Genomic DNA, 18,800 nt, shown 5'->3' with positions numbered 1-18,800 from the left:
ACAAAAATATTATACTTAAGGGTTGTCAAAAGAGCTAGGGAATTTCTTAATAAACAAGTATCAGATATTCTTCAGCAATAAACAACCCGGGCTATCTAGACTGCTGCTGAGTTTGTGATTTCAGAGCCAGCATCATCTCAACAATTGTTCCAACCAACCCCCTCAAAAATACAGATGAGCAAAGTAAATCTCAAAAGTGCATCTCATAGATCTCACAAATAGTTCATGTTAGAGTATGAAGTAGAATTCATACAAGGTGCCTGAGTTTCCAATTTTGGAGTTTCCAATTTCAAAATTTGGAAACTCCAAAATTTTGGAAGCTCCAAAATTATAATGAAAATAATTTTCATTATTTATTAATGAAAAATAATAATTTTTCATTATTACTACATGCTATCTCTGCTTATATCACTTACAGAAATAGAGCACTTAAAATTTTATTTTTCAATATAAAGACTATTTTCTTTTTTAATTTCATTTTTTAGATTGATAGATAAAAATTGTATGTGTTTATGATATACAACATGATGTTATGATATATGTGTACATTGTAGAATGGCTAAATCAAGCTAATTAACATATGCTTTAACTTATATACTTATCATTTTTTTGTGGTAAGAATACTTCAAATCTACTTTCTTAGCAATTTTGAAGTATACAATGTATTATTATTAACTGTCATAACCATGATGTACAATAGAACTCAGATACGTCCTTAATGCTTAGTTCTTGTCATAGCTAAGCGGGTTAATGGTCAGCTTGTAGCACAAAATAGTGTGACTTACAGACATGTGAGCTAAAAGGGACATTAGAAACCTTTTAGTCCAACAACCCAATGCATGCAGAAATACTTTCTGGAAGACCCTAAACAGAGGAGAAATGACATTTATACAGGCATACCTCAAAGATATTGCAAGTTTGGTTCCAGATCGCTGCAATAAAGCAACTATCACAGTGGTTGAGTTACACAAATTCTTTTGTTTTCCAGTGCATACAAAAGTTATGTTTACACTGTACTGTAGTCTATTAAATATGCAATAGCATTACATATTATAAAAAATGTTTTATTGCTACAAATGCTAATGATCATTTAAGGCTTCAGCAAGTCGTCATCTTTGCAGGCAAAGGGTCTTGTCTCAGTGTGGATGGCCGCTGGCTGGTCAGTGCAGTGTTGCTGAAGGGTGGGGTGGCCGTGGCAATTTCTTAACATAAGTCAACAATTAAGTTTGCCACACTGGTCGACTCCTCCTTTTCTGAAAGATTTTTCTGTAGCATGCGATGCTATTTGATAGCATTTTACCCACAGTAGGAACATCTTTCAAAATTGGAGTCAATCCCCCTCTCAAGCCCTGCTGGCTGCTTTTTCAACTGAGTTTATGTAATATTCTAAACCATCTGTTATTTCAACAATGGTCCCAGCATCTTCTCCAGCAGTAGAGTCCGTCTTAAGAAGCCATTTTCTTTGCTCATCCGTAAGAAGCAACTCCTCATCTGTTCAAGTTTTGTCATGACATAGCAGCAGTGCAGTGACACCTTCAAGCTCCACTCTTGATTCTAGTTCTCTTGCTATTTCTACCACATCTGCAGTTACTCCCAACACTGAAGTCTTAAACCCCTCAAAGCCATCTATAAGGGTTGAAATCCACTTCTTCCAAACTTCTGGTAATGTTGATATTTTGATCTCCTTCCATGAATCATGAATGTTCTTAATGGTATCTAGAATGATAAATCCTTTCCATAAGGTTTTCAATTTACTTTGCCCAAACCTATCAGAGGAATCACTGTCTATGGCAGCTATAGCCTGAAAAAGTCTTTCTTTCTTTCTTTCTTTCTTTCTTTCTTTCTTTCTTTCTTTCTTTCTTTCTTTCTTTCTTTCTTTCTTTCTTTCTTTCTTTCTTTCTTTCCTTCCTTCCTTCCTTCCTTCCTTCCTTCCTTCCTTCCTTCCTTCCTTCCTTCCTTTCTTTCTTTCTTTCCTCCCTCCCTCCCTCCCTCCCTTTCTTCCTTCCTTCCTCCCTCCCTCCCTCCCTCCCTCCCTCCCTTCCTTCCTTCCTTCCTTCCTTCCTTCCTTCCTTCCTTCCTTCCCTCCCTCCAGAAGGTCTTCCTCTGTCACCAACGCTACACAATGGTGTGACCATAGCTCACTGCAGCCTTGAACTCCTCAGCTCAAGTGATCCTCCCACCTCGGCCACTCTAATCACTGGAATTGCAGGCATGAGCCACCACACCCAACTTGAAATGTATTTCTTAAATAATAAGAGTTGAAAGTCAAAATAACTCCTTGATCCCTTGGCTGTAGAATGGATGTTGTGTTATCAGGCATGAAATCATTAACCTCCTTGTACATCTCCCTCAGAACTCTTAGGCGTCCAGGTGCATTGTCAGAATATTAAGAGAATATTTTGAAGAAATAGACCAGAATATTTTGAAACGAATCTTTTTTTCTGAGCATTAGTTCTTAACAGTGGGCTTAAAATATTCAGCAAACCATACTGTAAACAGCTGGGTTGTATCCAGGCTTCATTCTTTCACTTGTAGAGCACAGGCAGAATAAATTAAGTATAATTCTTAAGGGCCCTAGGATTTGGGGAATTAAGAGTGAGCATTGGCTTCAACTTAAAGTCACCAGCTGCTCTGGCCGATACCAAGAGAGTCACTTGTCCTTTCAAGCTTCGAAGCCAGGCGTTGACTTCCCTCTAGCTATAAAAGTCCTAGGTGGCAGCTTCTTCCAACACAAGGCTGTGGTTTCGTCTGCATTGCAAATCTGTCATTGAGTGTAGCCACCTTCATCAGTGATCTCAGCTAGGTCTGGATAACTCGCTGCAACTTCTACAACAGCACCCGCACTTTTATGGTATGGAGACAGCTTCTTCCCTTAACCCTCAGGAGCCACTCCCCATGTTCCTTCTGCAGCGTCCTCACCTCTCTCAGCCTCCACAGAATTGAGGAGAGTCAGGGCCTTGCTCTGGGTTAGGCTTTGGCTTGAGGGAATGTCATGGCTGGTTTGATGTTCCATCCAGACCACTAAAACTTTTGCACATCAGCAATAAGGCTGTTTTGCTTTCTTGTCATCCGTGTGTTCGCTGGGATAGCACTTCTAATTTCCTCTGTGAACTTGTTCTTTACATCCACGCCTTGGCTAACTGCTGGGCACAAGAGGCCCAGCTCATGGCCTCTCTCAGCTTCTGGCATGCCTTCCTCACGAAGCTTAATCACCTCCAGCTTTTCATTTAACACAAGAGAGGTGCAACTCCTCCTTTCCCCTGGGCACTTGGAGGGCTTTGCAGGGTCATCCATCGGCCTAACATCAACATTGTGGTGTCTCAGGGAAGAGGGAGGTCGAGGAAGGAAGGGAGACAGGGAGACAGGGAAACGGGCAGTCAGCGGGGCAGTGAGAACGCACACAGCGTCCACTGATTACATTTGCCGGCTTCTGCGGACGCGGTTCCTGGAACCACAAAACAACTACAGCAGCAACAACGAAAGATCACTGACCACAGCTCGCCATAGCAAGTATTATAATAAACAAGAAGGTTGAAATGTTACAAGAATTACCAAAATGTGACACAGAGCCAGGAAGTCACTACTGGCACCTGCCATTGGAAAAGTGGTACCGGGTCACTTCCAGTGACTAAGTCCTCACAACCCCCCTTGTGTGAATCCCCTTTCAGGTAACGGGAACTTTATCTTCAATAACTCTGTTTTTGTTCTTCACCAAGAAATAAATGTGAAACAAGGCAGTCATATCCTAAAGCTTGACTCCGGCAGTTCTAGCTGTGTACTGTGTGTGTGTGCGTGTGTGTGTTTTAAAACCAAAGCAGATAAAGTGTGTCTGCCGGGTTTAAATGAAAAATACAAAATTTAGATTATACAGTTAGTTCATCTTTCATTTTGTGTGTGTCCTTGCTAAGTCATAGGAGAGAGAGAGAGAGAGAGAGAGAGACTTTTTTGTTATTTCAAAGTCAAAAGTGGCCTGGCGCGGTGGCTCACACCTGTAATCCTAGCACTCTGGGAGGCCGAGATGGGCAGATCCTTTGAGCTCAGGAGTTCAAAACCAACCTGAGTAAGAGCGAGACCCTTTCTCTACTATAAATAGAAAGACATTAATTGGCCAACTAATATATATAGAAAAAATTAGCCAGGCATGGTGGCGCATGCCTGTAGTCCCAGCTACTCCAGAGGCTGAGGCAGGAGGATTGTTTAAGCCCAGGAGTTGGAGGTTGCTGTGAGCTAGGCTGGCACCATGGCACTCACTCTAGCCTGGGCAACAAAGTGAGACTCTGTCTCAAAAAACAAAACAAAAAACAAACACAAAAAAGTCAAAACCAATATTTTATTTTATTTTATTTTTTATTATTTTTTTTGAACATTTTTTTTTTTTTTTTTTTTGAGACAGAGTCTAGCTTTCTTGCCTAGGCTAGAGTGAGTGCCGTGGCGTCAGCCTAGCTCACAGCAACCTCAAACTCCTGGGCTCAAGCGATCCTCCTGTCTCAGCCTCCCGAGTAGCTGGGACTACAGGCACGAGCCACCATGCCCGGCTAATTTTTATATATATATATTAGTTGGCCAATTAGTTTCTTTCTATTTTTTTATAGTAGAGACGGGGTCTCGCTCAGGCTGGTTTTGAACTCCTGACCTTGAGCAATCCGCCCGCCTCGGCCTCCCAGAGTGCTAGGATTACAAGCGTGAGCCACCGCGCCCGGCCTGAACATTTTAAATTACTTCTAAAAACCAATATTTTAAAGTAAGACCATTGGATACCACGTTTATGCCCAACACCAACCAATAATTCACTGCTTTAATATTTTCAAGACCATTTCATTGCATAGATAAACTCAGAGACAGAGGAACTAGAGCCCGCTGCATATCTGTTACTTTCTTCTTTTTCAGACTCTTTTGCTTTGGTGATAAAATTCTGTGTGTCCTACAGGAGTGTCTAAACCAGACAGCAACTCCACTATCATTCAGGCAGAATTAGAAAGAGAATAACTTCCTTTCTTTTGTTTACAAAGTACTGCCTTAATAAAGAGAAGACAGACAAATGGATTTGTTAATCAAGTAACTTTTTTCTATTTATTTGCTAGGCATTTTTGCACTGTCAGTAAGTTATTTTGTTCTTGAAATTACCTTGATTGCAATAGCTCACTATATCATATTCGTTTATAGAAGGAATCTCTCAACTCTATGTTAAATGATAAAATAAGTAGATCCATCCATCCACATGATAGATCTATTCATATGATAGATCTAGGATATTGGGTCTTCTGAGATATCGCTTCTCTGTTTTAATGGGCAGGGAAGAGCTTTAAACTTGGCATCTGTCATTGCTCACGTGGGTCCAAATTCTGTCACGCTAAGTACCATGAAGATGCGTTACAGGGGAAGCCAGCAGTGGGTTATGAATGTGATCAACTTCATATTACCGTGTGCTTGTGCCAGAGTATTAGAACTGTTGCCAGACGCTTCCTGTAGACTTCCGGAGAGGAGGAGGGTGCGGTGCCACTGGGACTCAGAGGCACTGATGGGAAGATACATAAATCATGGGGCATTTTCATTTCATCCGGCCCCGTGTGGCTCCAGGGCCATCACTGTGCATAACTGGGTCCCCACCAGGCCCCTCTCCCCTCTGCACTCGGGTGCCTGCGAGGTGCTGCTGCGCCAGCCCGGCCCGCAGCGACTCACACCCTCCCTAATCACGTCCTCTGGGGCTGTCATGGATTTTCATGGGTTTGCCCTATTATCCCTCCCTGCTTGAGTCTTACAGATAATTGATGATGCTTCAGTTAATCATCTTCCCCCCTCTTTTGTTCCCCAGGTACCTCGGCCTTCAAGGGGCTCCTTTATTGAGGATCGATGTCTTCTCCTAGGTAATTGATCACCGCAGACCCGGGGACACCCAATTCATCGTTGGGGGAGGATAATCATCATGAATAATCAAAACGCAGTCGCGGCGCTACTGCAGGAGTGCAAGCAAGTGCTGGACCAGCTCCTGTTGGAGCCACCGGATGTGTCGGAGGAGGACAAGAGCGAGGACCAGCGGTGCAGAGGTGAGGTTCTGATGGGAGGGAGGCGCCGGGGGTGACCCAGCACGCTCACCCTCCTCTCCCCTGCCCGAACGACACATTCTCATCTCTGCCCTATTTTTCTTCTCTTGGCAGATGACCACCGAGAGATGAGTGGATTTCTAGGCCATGAATGGGACATGGGCTGCGGGCGGACGGGCAGGGGAGGAAGCCCACTTTGTTGCAGTGAATTGCTGTCAGTTCTAATTTTAGGCTTCAGTAAACATGAGGCTACAAGAAACAGTTTAGTTCAAGAAGAACAAAGGGTCCAAGTTGGCTGGTGCACGTAAATTTCAATTATTAAAAAATTGAAGCAACCTCTGAATGGTGGCACGTACTTTTTTTCAAACTAGGATTTTGTGCCTCATCAATTTCCATAGACTTCTGCGGGTTCCATAAATATGTCATCGCACCAGTCCAGTCTCTCTCTTTTTGGATCTCCAAGATATTCCTCACGCTGTATTCTCACGCCACTTGTAAAATAAATCCCCCCTTCCTGATGAACGCTGATTGCATCATTTCAGGGTTTAAGAATTTGGCTTTTTGCTCATTTCATAGTTTGTGCCATTCATAGTTTTTAGATAAGTCATCGTTTAAGAAATTTCAATCACAAAGTCTGGAAAGTTAAACAATTCTTATTTCTTCTTAAACTAGTTTAGAGGCAACCCTCTTTTTTTAGATTTCTTTTTAGTATTCAAATAAATTTGTCTCCATTTCTTTTACATGCTTTTAATATTTTTCTTTGTGTTTTTAGTGCTTTGTTCTTCCTTACAGAAATAAGGTTTCCAAATAAAAGGTGTGCATTTCTCACCTCTTTTGTTGTTGGTTAATATGTCATAAGAAAAGGTTCTAGAAGAGTCTTTTCCCCAGATTCTTGTACATAGGCATGTACATTTTTACAGAGGCACTTTTAGGTGCCTATGTAATTCTGAATCATTTGTAACCTGTCATTTGTGTGCCTTTCAAGATAACATCCCCTATGTCCAGTCATTGCACAACCTTAGTTGATGTGTTTCCTTTCTTTACTAGCCAGATACACCAACGTGTGGCTCTGCTTGCTAGCGGATGTCAACACGGCAAGAACTTGGCACCTACAGAATGTGCTCTATGGCCGGTCCTGGTTCTCCCCAGGGGCAGTGTGTCGTGTTCTGTCGTTTCCACCGAAGTTTTTCTCTTGTGCTTTTACTACATCACACCCTTTGTCTGCTCAGCCCCAATTCCTTTAAGCTTTGTGTTCTCCCCAGTGAAGGCCCTGAGCCCACAGTGGAACAGCATTTTCTTCTCTTTCTGTCCCCCAAGTGCCACCGAATAGGAGAAATAATCAGTTTAGTTCCAGATAAGGCCAATCAAGGCTGTAAAATCACTAAATTAGACACAGCCCTCCAGGTACGCTGCCCGGGAAGTCAGTGATCAGAGAGATGGGGGAGGCCACCGCGGGGGCTGTGGGCGTTGGCTGAGCCTTGTGAGCCCAAGCTAGGGGACCCTACGCAAAACCACCGGTGGTCACCGTGCTGACTCCCCTGGCAGGTGGCTCCAGAGCTGCCCCAGCGGGCGGGCCGTGCTGCCACTGATGCCGGCACTGTCACCGCATGTGCTCGAGAGAAAGGCGTTACTAGCACGGGGTCACTTAGGGCAGCAGGGCGAGCCGGCAGACTGGGGACACAAACACTGTGGTTTTTATTCTCTCCCCTCCCCTCTCGACCCCATCCTTTTCCCGCAGAAATGGTCCTTGTCAGCACGGGCGACCACCCTAGCAACTTCCCCAGAGATGGAGCAGGAGCCGAAAGCCAAACAGAGATACATTCTCACAAACGTGCTGTGGTGACATCTTTCTGTCAACATGCCCCACGCGGCACTCCTGCAGGACCGGTGGGGAAAGGAAGGTGGTGGGAAGGGGACAAAGACGAGTTGTGAAGACTAGACCTTCCCCATGATGATGAAGAAATGTGAAAGGAATAAAGCTATTCAGTTCAAATAGCATCAAATTCTGTGAACTCAGAAATCACATTTCTGTTGTCACTTAACTACTCATGTTCAGCCACAGATGGAGTGTCCAAATAATTTATCAAGCAGACTGGGACATTTCTGAAAGGGAAAAGGAGCACTATTCATAAGTTGAAATTAAGTCAGTGGCAGAAAGAGGGTGAGGCCTTCCAGCTGAATGTGACCTCCGAGGTCCCTACCCCACGGCTCTGCCCGCACTGGGCCATGCCATCACGCAGCAAGCGCCTGTGGCTCCCGACTGCTGAGTGGGGGCTGACAATTTCACTGTGACACTTGGACATCATCTTAGTGACTGATGCCGATTATTCACTGGTGTGGCCCAGGTGATGTCTCCTCAAAGCCATGCGGTTCATCCCCACCAGGAAACGCCCTTACAACTGCCCAGTCAGTGGCAAATTCATAAAAAGGCAGAGTTATATTTTCTTTCTTCTCTTTGTTTTTCATTTTCTCTGTCATCTCTCTTTCGCTCTGTGTACTATGTCTCGCCTAGACGTGAGACGGAGCATGTCTTCCAGCCGTGATGGTCTTGCGCCCAGCAGGGCGTGATTTAGGATATAAAAGTGCCGAGACAGGAAGCTTGTCCTCAGTGAGCTCTCGGTCTGGTGGGAGAGACAGGTGCAGCCACAGAGCAGTGGGAGATCACGCCTGTCATCCTAGCAGTCTGGGAGGCCGAGGCGGGAGGATGGCGCAAGGTCAGGAGATCGAGACCAGCCTGAGCAAGAGCGAGACCCTGTCTCTACTAAAAATAGAAAGAATTAATTGGCCAACTAAAAATATATAGAAAAAATTAGCCGGGCATGGTGGTGCATGCCTGTAGTCCCAGCTACTCGGGAGGCTGAGGCAGGAAGATCACTTGAGCCCAGGAGTTTGAGGTTGCTGTGAGCGAGACTGACGCCACGGCACTCACTCTAGCCTGGACAACAGAGTGAGACTGTCACAAAAAAAAAAAAGAGAGAGAGAGAGTGAGCAGCGGGAGGGAGGCTGACAGGAGCATGCTCTGTGGGTTTGTAAGCCCTCAGAAGGGGCAGCTCCATTCTGCTGTGAGCGCATGGCAGGTGACAGAGGGGACAGTGTTGTCACTGAATGCTGAATGACGTCAGTGGGCCTGGGTTTGATCACGAAGGCATTGGGGGAGGGCATTCCACACAGCCAGAACAGTATGTACAAAAACATTAAATAATTTTATACAGGGCAATGGCCTGGTCTAACTTGTGTTTAGAAAAAAAGAGGATCAACAATGTGGAAGATGAAGTGGATGGAACAAGACTGAAAGCAATAATTTAGGCCAAAATTACTGGAAAAGAAGAAGAGAAAATGGATTTTAGAAGCCACAGGATTTGATAACCAATTAGATTTGGGGAGGGAGAGAGAACAAAAAGCAGAACGACTCCTGGGTCTTGGATTTGGGTAACTAAGTGAAGAAGTTTCATCCATCAAACTATAAAATACAAGGGAAATCAGATATGAAAAAGGGAATGAGTTTGGTTTTGGATATGCTGAGGATGAGATGCCTACAAGACAAGTACCTAGAGACTTGTGGCTGGCAGTCGTACACACAGGTCCACAGTCCCTTCCTTATTCAGAACCCTGAATCCAGAACTTGACCCATGTTAGGAAAGTCTTGTGCTACAGCATGTTATTTATACTCATACTCCAGCAGAAGGTCAGGCAGCACCTAGAGCCAAACATCAACACTTTTAAACTTTTGGGTCATCTCAGCAAGTCCTTAAACAGTCCGTAAATAGCCTTTAGGCAATTCAAGTCTGGTTTGGGTGCCAAAATTTAAAAAAAAAAAAATTCCAGTTTCCAGAGCTTTGTGCATTTCTGAAGTTTGTGTAAGAGATTGTGGACCAGAATAAGTTGGTTTGGTGACCATTAAGAGATTTCCTATATCTACTAATGTGAAACAAGGCCACCGCACAATTAATTCACACCATTTCAAATCTTACATGTGTTTTTTATATTTATTGGCTAGATTCAATTGTATCCATAGTAAAAGGATGAGTTAAAGTGAGGTCTTAGAGAAGCAAAAAGAGGTTATACAAGTTGACGTTTTGCATTGACCAACTGCCACAAGCCCCAGGTGCCATTTCATTCCAGTCCCTTTCTCATTTTACAGGGAAAATAATATTTCCTTCATTCCTTTCTCTGACTCTTCATGCTGAGATAGTCACCGAAGTGCTTTACTTCCTGCTAAAAACCTTCTTTAACGCCTGACTACCCCAATTTACCTGTAGGGCAAAATAGACCAGGGCCACCCCTGACAGGTAGCACCTCACTGTTATTTGGAGTCAGAACCAACAACAACAGCTTAGACCAGCCAGGAAAAAGCAGGGAAAAGGTTTTTGGGGTTTTTTTTGTTGTTTTTGCCTGTGAGGTGCTTCATCACAACATGGGCAGCTCAACAGCCTTTTCTTGAACTGCAATTTTCTTACCTGAACTCTGGCCTTTTCAGCCTCACTCCCCAGCGAGTTAAGGACCCTGATCCAGGAGGCAGAGGAAATGAAGTGGCCCTTCGTGCCTGAGAAGTGGCAGTACAAACAAGCCGTGGGCCCAGAGGACAAAACAAACCTGCAGGACGTGATTGGCGCCGGGTTGCAGCAGTTGCTGGTAGGAAGAGCCGCGCCACCTGTTCTTGGCATTTCCAAGTGAGGCTTTTCAACTCTAAGTGGCCTAATAGATTAAATTTCTTTGAAGCACAAGACAGGCCCCTACCTTTGTGGTCAGCTCTGCCAGATTGACTAATGTGGGGAAATAGCTGTTCGAAAAGCTCTGCTCACCCTTAAGATCTTGTGTTGGAAAGCCAATCTAGTAAAAGTGCAGAAGGGTGGTCAGTGGTCTAACATGAAATCCGTCATCCTGGGAGATTTACGTATCCTTGGTGGCCCAGAGAAGTACTTTTGATTGCACCGTGACTCGTGGCATTTTTATTTTGAGATGCCAATTTCAAAAAGTTGGGGAGCTTAAAAGAAAAAATTCACCACTGTTTCACCAGGGTGACTTGCTGTCTAAGCTATTGAAGTCTGGCACGCCCCTTCCCAAGCCCCCTACCCCACCCCGGCGTCCTGCTCACTTCCTTTTCTCCTCAGGATTAAGGCTGTTTAGGAAGTAGCAAGTCAAAGTCAAGAACATGCTTATTCCCTAGCACATTGCACTGGAGATTCATCAAACCGGTACCTCCACCCCACGTAGGAGAGAACCTCGTGAGTAGCACAGGAACTCAGACGAGAGCTCAGGATTCAGGCTTAGGCTCCAGGGATGTTTTTACCTACATTCTCTCATAGCTACTTCATATCACTGTAGAGTTTACAAACTACTTGCACGTGTGTCATCTCATTTAATTCTCAAAATAGCCTTACAGTGATTCAGATGTTCCTCGACCCACAGTGAGATTGTGTCCCAATAAACCCATGGTAAATTGAAAATATCCTAAGTCACCCAGGCACGGTGGCTCACATCTGTAATCCTAGCACTCTAGGAGGCCAAGGCGGGGTGATCGTTTGAGCTCAGGAGTTCGAGACCAGCCTGAGCAAGAGCGAGACCTTGTCGCTACTAAAAAAAAATAGAAAGAAATTAGCTGGACAACTGAAAGTATATATATATGTAAAAATTAGCTGGGCAACATGGTGGCCCATGCCTGTAGTCCCAGCAACTAGGGAGGCTGAGGCAGGAGGATTGCTTGAGCCCAGGAGTTTGAGGTTGCTGTGAGCTAGGCTAATGCCACAGCACTCTAGCCCAGACAACAGAGCGAGACTCTGTCTCAAAAAAAAGAAAATATCCTAAGTCAAAAATGCATTTAATACACCTAAGCTACCAAACATCATTGCTTAGCCAACCTTAATTGAAATGTGCCCAGAACATTTACATTCGTGCACAGGTGGGCAAAATCCTCTAACACAAAGCCTATTTTATAATAAAGTGTTGAGTAGTTCATGTACTCTACTGAACACCATGTTGAAAGTGGAAAATAGAATGATTGTATTCTACTAAATATACGTCACTTTCACACCATCGTAAAGTCAAAAATTGTAAGTTGAACCATTGCGACTTGGGGGCCATTACCACCATCGTCCCTGCTTTATGAATGAAGAAATTAAGGCGCAGCGAGAGTGATTTGCCCTGAGGAACGGGCCAGTAAGTGGTGTAGCTGTGACTGTGACTTACACCGTCTCCTCCCTACGACTTCACTTCCCCATCAGGAAGCCCCAGTGGAAAACTCGAAAGCTCAGGTGATAGAAGCCCTGAGACTCACTCACCCTACCGCAGGCTGCAGGGTGACCGGCAGAGCTTTCTGCAGGGATGCAAATGTTCTCTGTCTGTCCTGTCCAATATGGCAGCCACACATGGCTCCAGAGCGCTTGAAACGTGATTAGTGTGACTGAAGAACTGAATGTTTAGTTTTATTATTTTTTTATTTATTTCTTTGTCCATGGCCACCTGTGGCTGGGGCTACCATTTTATTGGGCAGTGCAGCTCGAAAGCTGAGGTTATTAAAGTGAGACCTTATAACAACAGCATCGGAATCACCTGGAAACTGGTGGGAAATTCAAATTCTTGGGCCCAAATCAAAACCCCTGGGCAGGCTGGGCATGGTGGCTCACACCTGTAATCCTAGCACTTTGGTAGGCCGAGGCGGGCGGATTGCTCAAGGTCAGGAGTTGGAAACCAGCCTGAGCAAGAGCGAGACCCCATCTCCACTATAAATAGAAAGAAATTAATTGGCCAACTAATATATATAGAAAATTAGCCGGGCATGGTGGCACATGCCTGTAGTCCCAGCTACTCGGGAGGCTGAGGCAGCAGGATTGCTTGAGCCCAGGAGTTTGAGGTTGCTGTGAGCGAGGCTGACGCCACGGCACTCACTCTAGCCTGGGCAAAAAAGCAGGACTCTGTCTCCAAAAAAAAAAAAAAAAAACCCTGGGCAGGGTGGGAGTCCCGAAATCAGCATAAGAGAAGTTTTCCAGCTGACTCTGATATGTGCCGAAGTTTGGGAATGATGGTGCCAAAGAGCGTAGGGTGTTGAGCGAGGGGGAAAGACAGAGGCCTGGTGGGGGTGTCAGTGGGGGGCAGCAAGGTGGGGAGTACAGGAGAATCCAGTGCAAAGGTGGCCAGAGACCAGCCAGAAAATAAATCCCTTTCTCATCTACTCTGGGAACTGTTGTTTGGGGGGGGCCTGCCCTGGAGGAGCTCATGGTTGCTTCACCCTCTTGGAGATCCTTCGTGTGGTTAGATTGGCGGCACATGAGAACTTTGCAGGCCTTCCAACCTTCCAAGAGCAGCCTCACACAGGGCGTGACCCCCACGTTGGGCTTAGCAGGTTTCTCCTACCTTTGAACCTAGTCTGAGAGCCTGAGATGCATCGCATCACCATAGCTGGGCTGGCTTCTCTCCTCCCACCCTGCAGTCCCCAGATCCCTCTTCCTCTACCAGAGCCGGTACTGACAGCAGCTGAAGACGATATTTTTAAAAATCCAAGTCTCGCTGCATCGGGGGGTTAATGTGAGTTGGGAGACAAGCTGCTCATAGTTGTTAGATGCTTTAAGAGTCTACTCATTATTCTTCCCGTCATGCCTCTCTAATAGCGCACAGATCTCACAATTGGGGAAACAGAGGCATGGATAATTTAAGAAGTTTGTGTCCAGATCACGAGGTCACTCAGTGGCAGCTCTAAGAAGCAGTCCCTTAGGCCTTCTGGTAGTCCCTAATACATTAATTAATTAATTAATTAATTAATTACATTAATAAATTAATACATTTAATCAGGGAGCTTTCTGAACTCTGAGCATCGTTTTCTTTACTTTACCCAGCAAGCTATAAACTAAGCTGACCACACCTCGCAAAGACTTTTAGGATGTTCTCCTATTGTGCCAGACCCAAAACGCACAATTGGGAAACCACTCTGTTCTGTAAATGCAGAGAACTACAGCACCCTGTGAGCCAGGCTCTCCCCAGCTCTCTCATTACTTTGAATGTCTTGGTTTGTTAAAAGTAGCTCCAGTCAATTCCATGAGTCCCTTCTGTTCCATTATGCTATCAGTTTTCATGTTAGAGTTTACTGAAGCTGGACGGCTACATTTTCATAACCGATTCGTTGTGAGATTTTGTTCATACATAAGCAATAGTTAAGGGCTACTGAGTTTGTCTTTTCAGCTCTTATTATCTCTTTGTACAGTTTCTTCATAAATATAAGCTTTCCATGATATATTTTTTCACCTTGAAATGAATCCTTCCCATAAAAATTTTCCCCTCCATTGCAAAAATTAGCATCCCACTTAGAGCCTAATCACCGTGTCTTTAAATCCACAAGTAACAGATTAAAGTTGAACATAGAATGCTTAAGAAAAAGGCAAGTCATAAACAATTATTTCCCACCGTTCAGGAGTTGGTAAAATTAAGGGTCATTTATAATTTTACTGTCTGAGGCTGAAGTTCATCAAGAAAAATGATGTGTGTTCTGTGCTTTGCTTTTTTGGTCTCCACTGTGTCCCCTCTTCCTCCCTCCCCTCCCACCCTCCCAATCCCTTCTCCTTTGGTGTGTGGCCACAGACAGAAATTTATGACGGGGGCAAGCTCCTTTACATTCCACACAAAGCTTGCTGACTTGAGAGAGTGCGCCCGCCTCTCCCAGAAAAAACACCTGCAGCAGGCGCCCCGAGAAACCTGGGGCGATGGGAGATTAATGTGGCTGTAATAGCCGGGCAGTGTTTTGGGTATTATGCCCTCTCCCCAGGTAGGTGGGTCTTTTCCGAGATGATACCAATTATTTATTGCTGAAACATCTGTTGATAACTGCAGCTGCCCTTGTAAAACAAAGCCTATCACGGGGTCACAGGCTATGGAGACCTAAAATCCTACCTCATGCTAGCTTCAGTCTATTCAGCACCGCCCTCCAGCCCGTGGCTACCGTCATCTTTAATGTCTCATCGTGCCATAGAAAATACTTTGTAAACACCGCATTACCCCGCGCCACCGGCTTTGAAGTATTATTTCATCTTCGTTGGTAATTTATATTCCAGGGCCATTGTACTGTGGGAAAAAGAGGGGGACCCTTTTTTGTTTTCCCTTTAATTGTATATCGCCTGACACTTTGACCTGTATTATTAGTATTAGTCAGAAAAAGGATTTTCTCCCTCTCTTATTTAAAAATAAAATTTCAAGGGAAAGTAAGCGCTCCCTTCAGCTCTTTTCACTCAAAACAATGTTTACACTCGGAGAGGGGAAGATGAAAAGCACGAGCAACTTTTTTCAAGTGTCGGAGAAGGGCATTTTCAGTTTTTGAAAGAGAACAGTAAGGCCCTTATAAATATCATTCAGCCAAAGCTTTGATGGATTTTTCAGAAAGCATTGAAGGCGTTTAGCGCGCGCCTCCGTGGAGCCGGGCCGGGCCCTGGCCGGACATGCCGGGGCATGCCTCTCCCTGCGGATGCCACCTTCTGGAATGCTTTTCAGTAATGTGCACGCTTCTAAACAAAAAAGTTGTACACGATGAAAAGAAAATCTGAAAATACAGCGTTTGGGAAGGAGAGTCCAGGGCGTTGGGGTTTGCTCGTCTCTGCCGTCGGGCACAGATCTGGCTGCAAGGTAGACCCTGAGGCTGGGCGCTCCCTGCCCAGGTCTGGGGCTCGGGGAGTGGGTGGGGGACCCCTCTCCAGGGCCCTGAGTCTGTGGAGGGAGGGACCTGCTCTGGGTCAGCCCTGAATGTATTGCGGTGCCTCCCCAAGGTGACACAGGGTCATTTCTATAGGTTGACCCGGAAGTACAGTAGGAGGACAGGAAGCTGGTTGAGAATGAGGATTCTCCCCCATTTCCTTTCCAACTCTACAACCATGAAAATTGGTAATCAGATCATCTCTATACCATTAATGCTTTTGGAAAATATCTGTGCTTCCTTGGAGTGATTTAAAAAGAGAACAAAAATAAATAAATAGGTATTTAGTGGTTTTCTTACACTTATGCTATCTTGGGTGGAAAACCTTTGTGGATGAATAATGTTTGATAAGTTTAGCTTCCAGAATCGTTTTTTAAATATGTCTTTGCAAATAATCTTGGTGCCTTTAACTTGTTGATATTTTTATTTTTGAACTAATTTAGATATTAAAAGGGCAAGAATTAAAACATAAATAAACATAAATAAATGTAAGAGTTGCTCATTACAAGATTGCAGGAAATGCTTTAAAAAATACCTAGTGTAACTGACTTGAGAGTGCACAGTGGGGGAGAGTATTCATCAAAAGAAACCAAAGTATGAATTTATTAGGAAGTGAAATAGCAAGTTGAAGAAAGTTTTGTCGTGTGAGGATTAGGTAAGAGACTAAGACACGATCGATAGCTCTTCCCATATATTTGCCACCTACTACCACAGACTATGAGGGAGCTGGTCAATGTATACTCTTCGAACTCTCACAACAACCCTTAAAGCAAAGTGTTATTATTCATAGTTAAGAAAATTAATGCTCAGAGAAGTTAAATAACTTACTCGAGGTCACGATTTGCACTCCTGGTCTCTCTGAGGACCACACCTGTCCTCCATGTGCAGGGCTCCTTGTGCAAACTGCAAATCAAGTCCTGCTGCCCAGTAAAGACCAAGTTAAGACAAGGACATCCAATGTGACTACTGTCCTTATAAGAAGATGGTCACGTGAAGACACAGAGACACAGGAAGAGTGCCATGTGAGGATAGAGGCAGAGACCAGAACTGTGCAGACGCAGGCCAAGGAGCGCCAAGGACTGCTGTCAACATCAGAAGCCAAGAGAAACACACAGAGCAGATCCTCCCCTACAGCTTTAGAAAGAGCGTGGCCCACCGACACCTCACCTTGACTTCAGACTGCCAGCCCTCCAGAACTGTGAGACGATGCATCACTATTGTTTTAAGCCACCCAGTTTGTGGCCCTTTGTTATGGCCACCACAGGAAAGCAACACATCGAGTGCCTATGTAGAGTACAATAGAACTAGAAAGCTCTCAGATGACTTCGAAATTCCGAGCACGTGGCCCTATGGCTCTACTGGACAGAAGGCACCAAATCCCAATCCACAGTAAAGAACAGAATTTGTCCAACAGAACATTTCAACAAAAATAGTTTCTAGAAGGAAAAAGCACGTAGGCTCCAGTTTCTACCATTAACATATTATTGCATCCTTAACCACTTCTGTACCAGAGTCGACTATAGTCGACGGCCACAGATGAACACGCACAGCGACTGTAGCTGACAGCCATGATATGACTTTTCTACTTTCTCATTTATCAAAATAAAATTGTGAACATTTAAAAATAACGTAATGAAAACATATGTGTATATGTTACCTATTCTGATTTACATGACAAGTAAAGCTGCCTGTAAAGTAAAACAAGCTTTCCGTGCTTTCAAGCTTTCCTCATCACACAAGAGCAAAACGGGTTTGTCGTCAATGCACAGCACACACTACCGTGGGGACTATGAGTGCTGGCTGGGGGCAAGGTGTCGCGGCCGGTGAGCGCCGTACCAAGTGGTTAAACATGACTAGAGAAAATAGATTGGGAAAAACATATCACTCTTCCTACTCTGCTCAGTTTGGGGGCCATAGTGTAGTCAAGAGTCCCCTAAATCTCTCCATTTGGATGACCCACTTGTCGCAAGGCCAAGAGGTCCAAAACTGAACTCATCATCTCTCAGCGTCTTCTCCCTCCACCAGACAAATCGTATCCTCCTCCAGTGATCACCCGGTATCAGTAAAGAGCGCCACAAACCACCCACTCACCGGTACCAAGACCTAGGGATCGGCTCCCCAATCCTTACATCTCACTGGCTACAAAACTCTACTGATTTTCTTCTTCAACGTCTCTCACATATATCTTCCTTCCCCCAATCCTACTGCACCTACACAGGTTCAGGCCATATCATCCCTTTCCTAGATCCGCCCCTCCCCTACCTCAGTCGTGCTCTCTGCATGAGTAAGGGTCGTGAGGCCGTGCTGCAAGGCCAGTCAGGTGATGCTGCAGGGAAAAGCACCTCTAAATCCTAGGGGCTCGAAGCAAGGTGTATTCCTTCCTCCTGCTAGACGTCCACCTGAGGCCAGCGGAGGCTCTGTTCTATGTCATTCTTCCCCAGGGCCCCAGGTGGTGCAATACCCGCCACCCAGAATAACACTGGTTGCCATCGCAATGGGGAACAGAAATGAGGACGTGCACGTTGGATTTAAATGCTTCCAGCAGATGTGGCCATCGGTCAAGGAAGCCATGCGATCATAGCTCTCTTCAAGGAGCCAGAGAAACAGAATCCTGACAGGTGTCCAGAAGGTAAAGACCCAGAAACATATTGGCATGGTCTGATGACTTTCTTCCATAATGCAAACCAGAGTATCTTTCCAGACTAGCAAGCTGGCATTTTTTTCCTGCCTAAATTTGGAGGGTGGGGGAAATCTCAACTAACTAAAACCAAAAATACCATGTAGATCTTCCAAAGGTACCTAATACTCATCCTGAACAAGAAAATCTTCTGAATATTTTTGGATGAACATTTTCATTAAGGTGATGAGGTTACTAGTGACTTTTATTCTTCATACTTTGATTCTTCACACTACACATCTCTTGCCATCAAAATAAAGGAAGAGAACGAGGAAAGAAGAATGTTTGCTGAGCAGTTGCCCTGAAATCTAGACAAGGTCAAATATTCAAAAACATAAATTTCTCACCGCTTCTCTAAGAGCAAGCACAAATACTGACGTGCACACATCTTGACAATGGAAAAGCTAAAGTC

The 18,800-nt window shown here is 44.7% G+C and overlaps 1 protein-coding gene across 6 annotated transcripts in view; it reads left to right on the top strand.

Annotated features, from left to right (window-relative positions):
- Positions 1-18,800, top strand: part of ALPK1 (alpha kinase 1) — a 107,798-nt gene that overhangs the window by 41,316 nt on the left and 47,682 nt on the right. For 3 of the 6 annotated variants that reach the window (XM_075998248.1, XM_012766174.3, XM_075998245.1), the window contains 2 exons: positions 5,865-6,044; positions 10,519-10,673. In XM_075998248.1, the coding sequence (XP_075854363.1) occupies positions 5,924-6,044; positions 10,519-10,673 (276 nt within the window). In that variant the 5' untranslated portion in view covers positions 5,865-5,923. Of the gene's footprint in view, positions 1-5,812; positions 6,045-10,518; positions 10,674-18,800 lie in introns of all 6 variants that reach the window. The other 3 variants (XM_075998247.1, XM_075998244.1, XM_012766173.3) reach the window with 1 other exon arrangement.

Source organism: Microcebus murinus, chromosome 27 (genome assembly GCF_040939455.1).
Source record: "Microcebus murinus isolate Inina chromosome 27, M.murinus_Inina_mat1.0, whole genome shotgun sequence".
Taxonomy (NCBI): domain Eukaryota; kingdom Metazoa; phylum Chordata; class Mammalia; order Primates; family Cheirogaleidae; genus Microcebus; species Microcebus murinus.
This window is presented reverse-complemented; position numbering and strand designations above follow the sequence as displayed.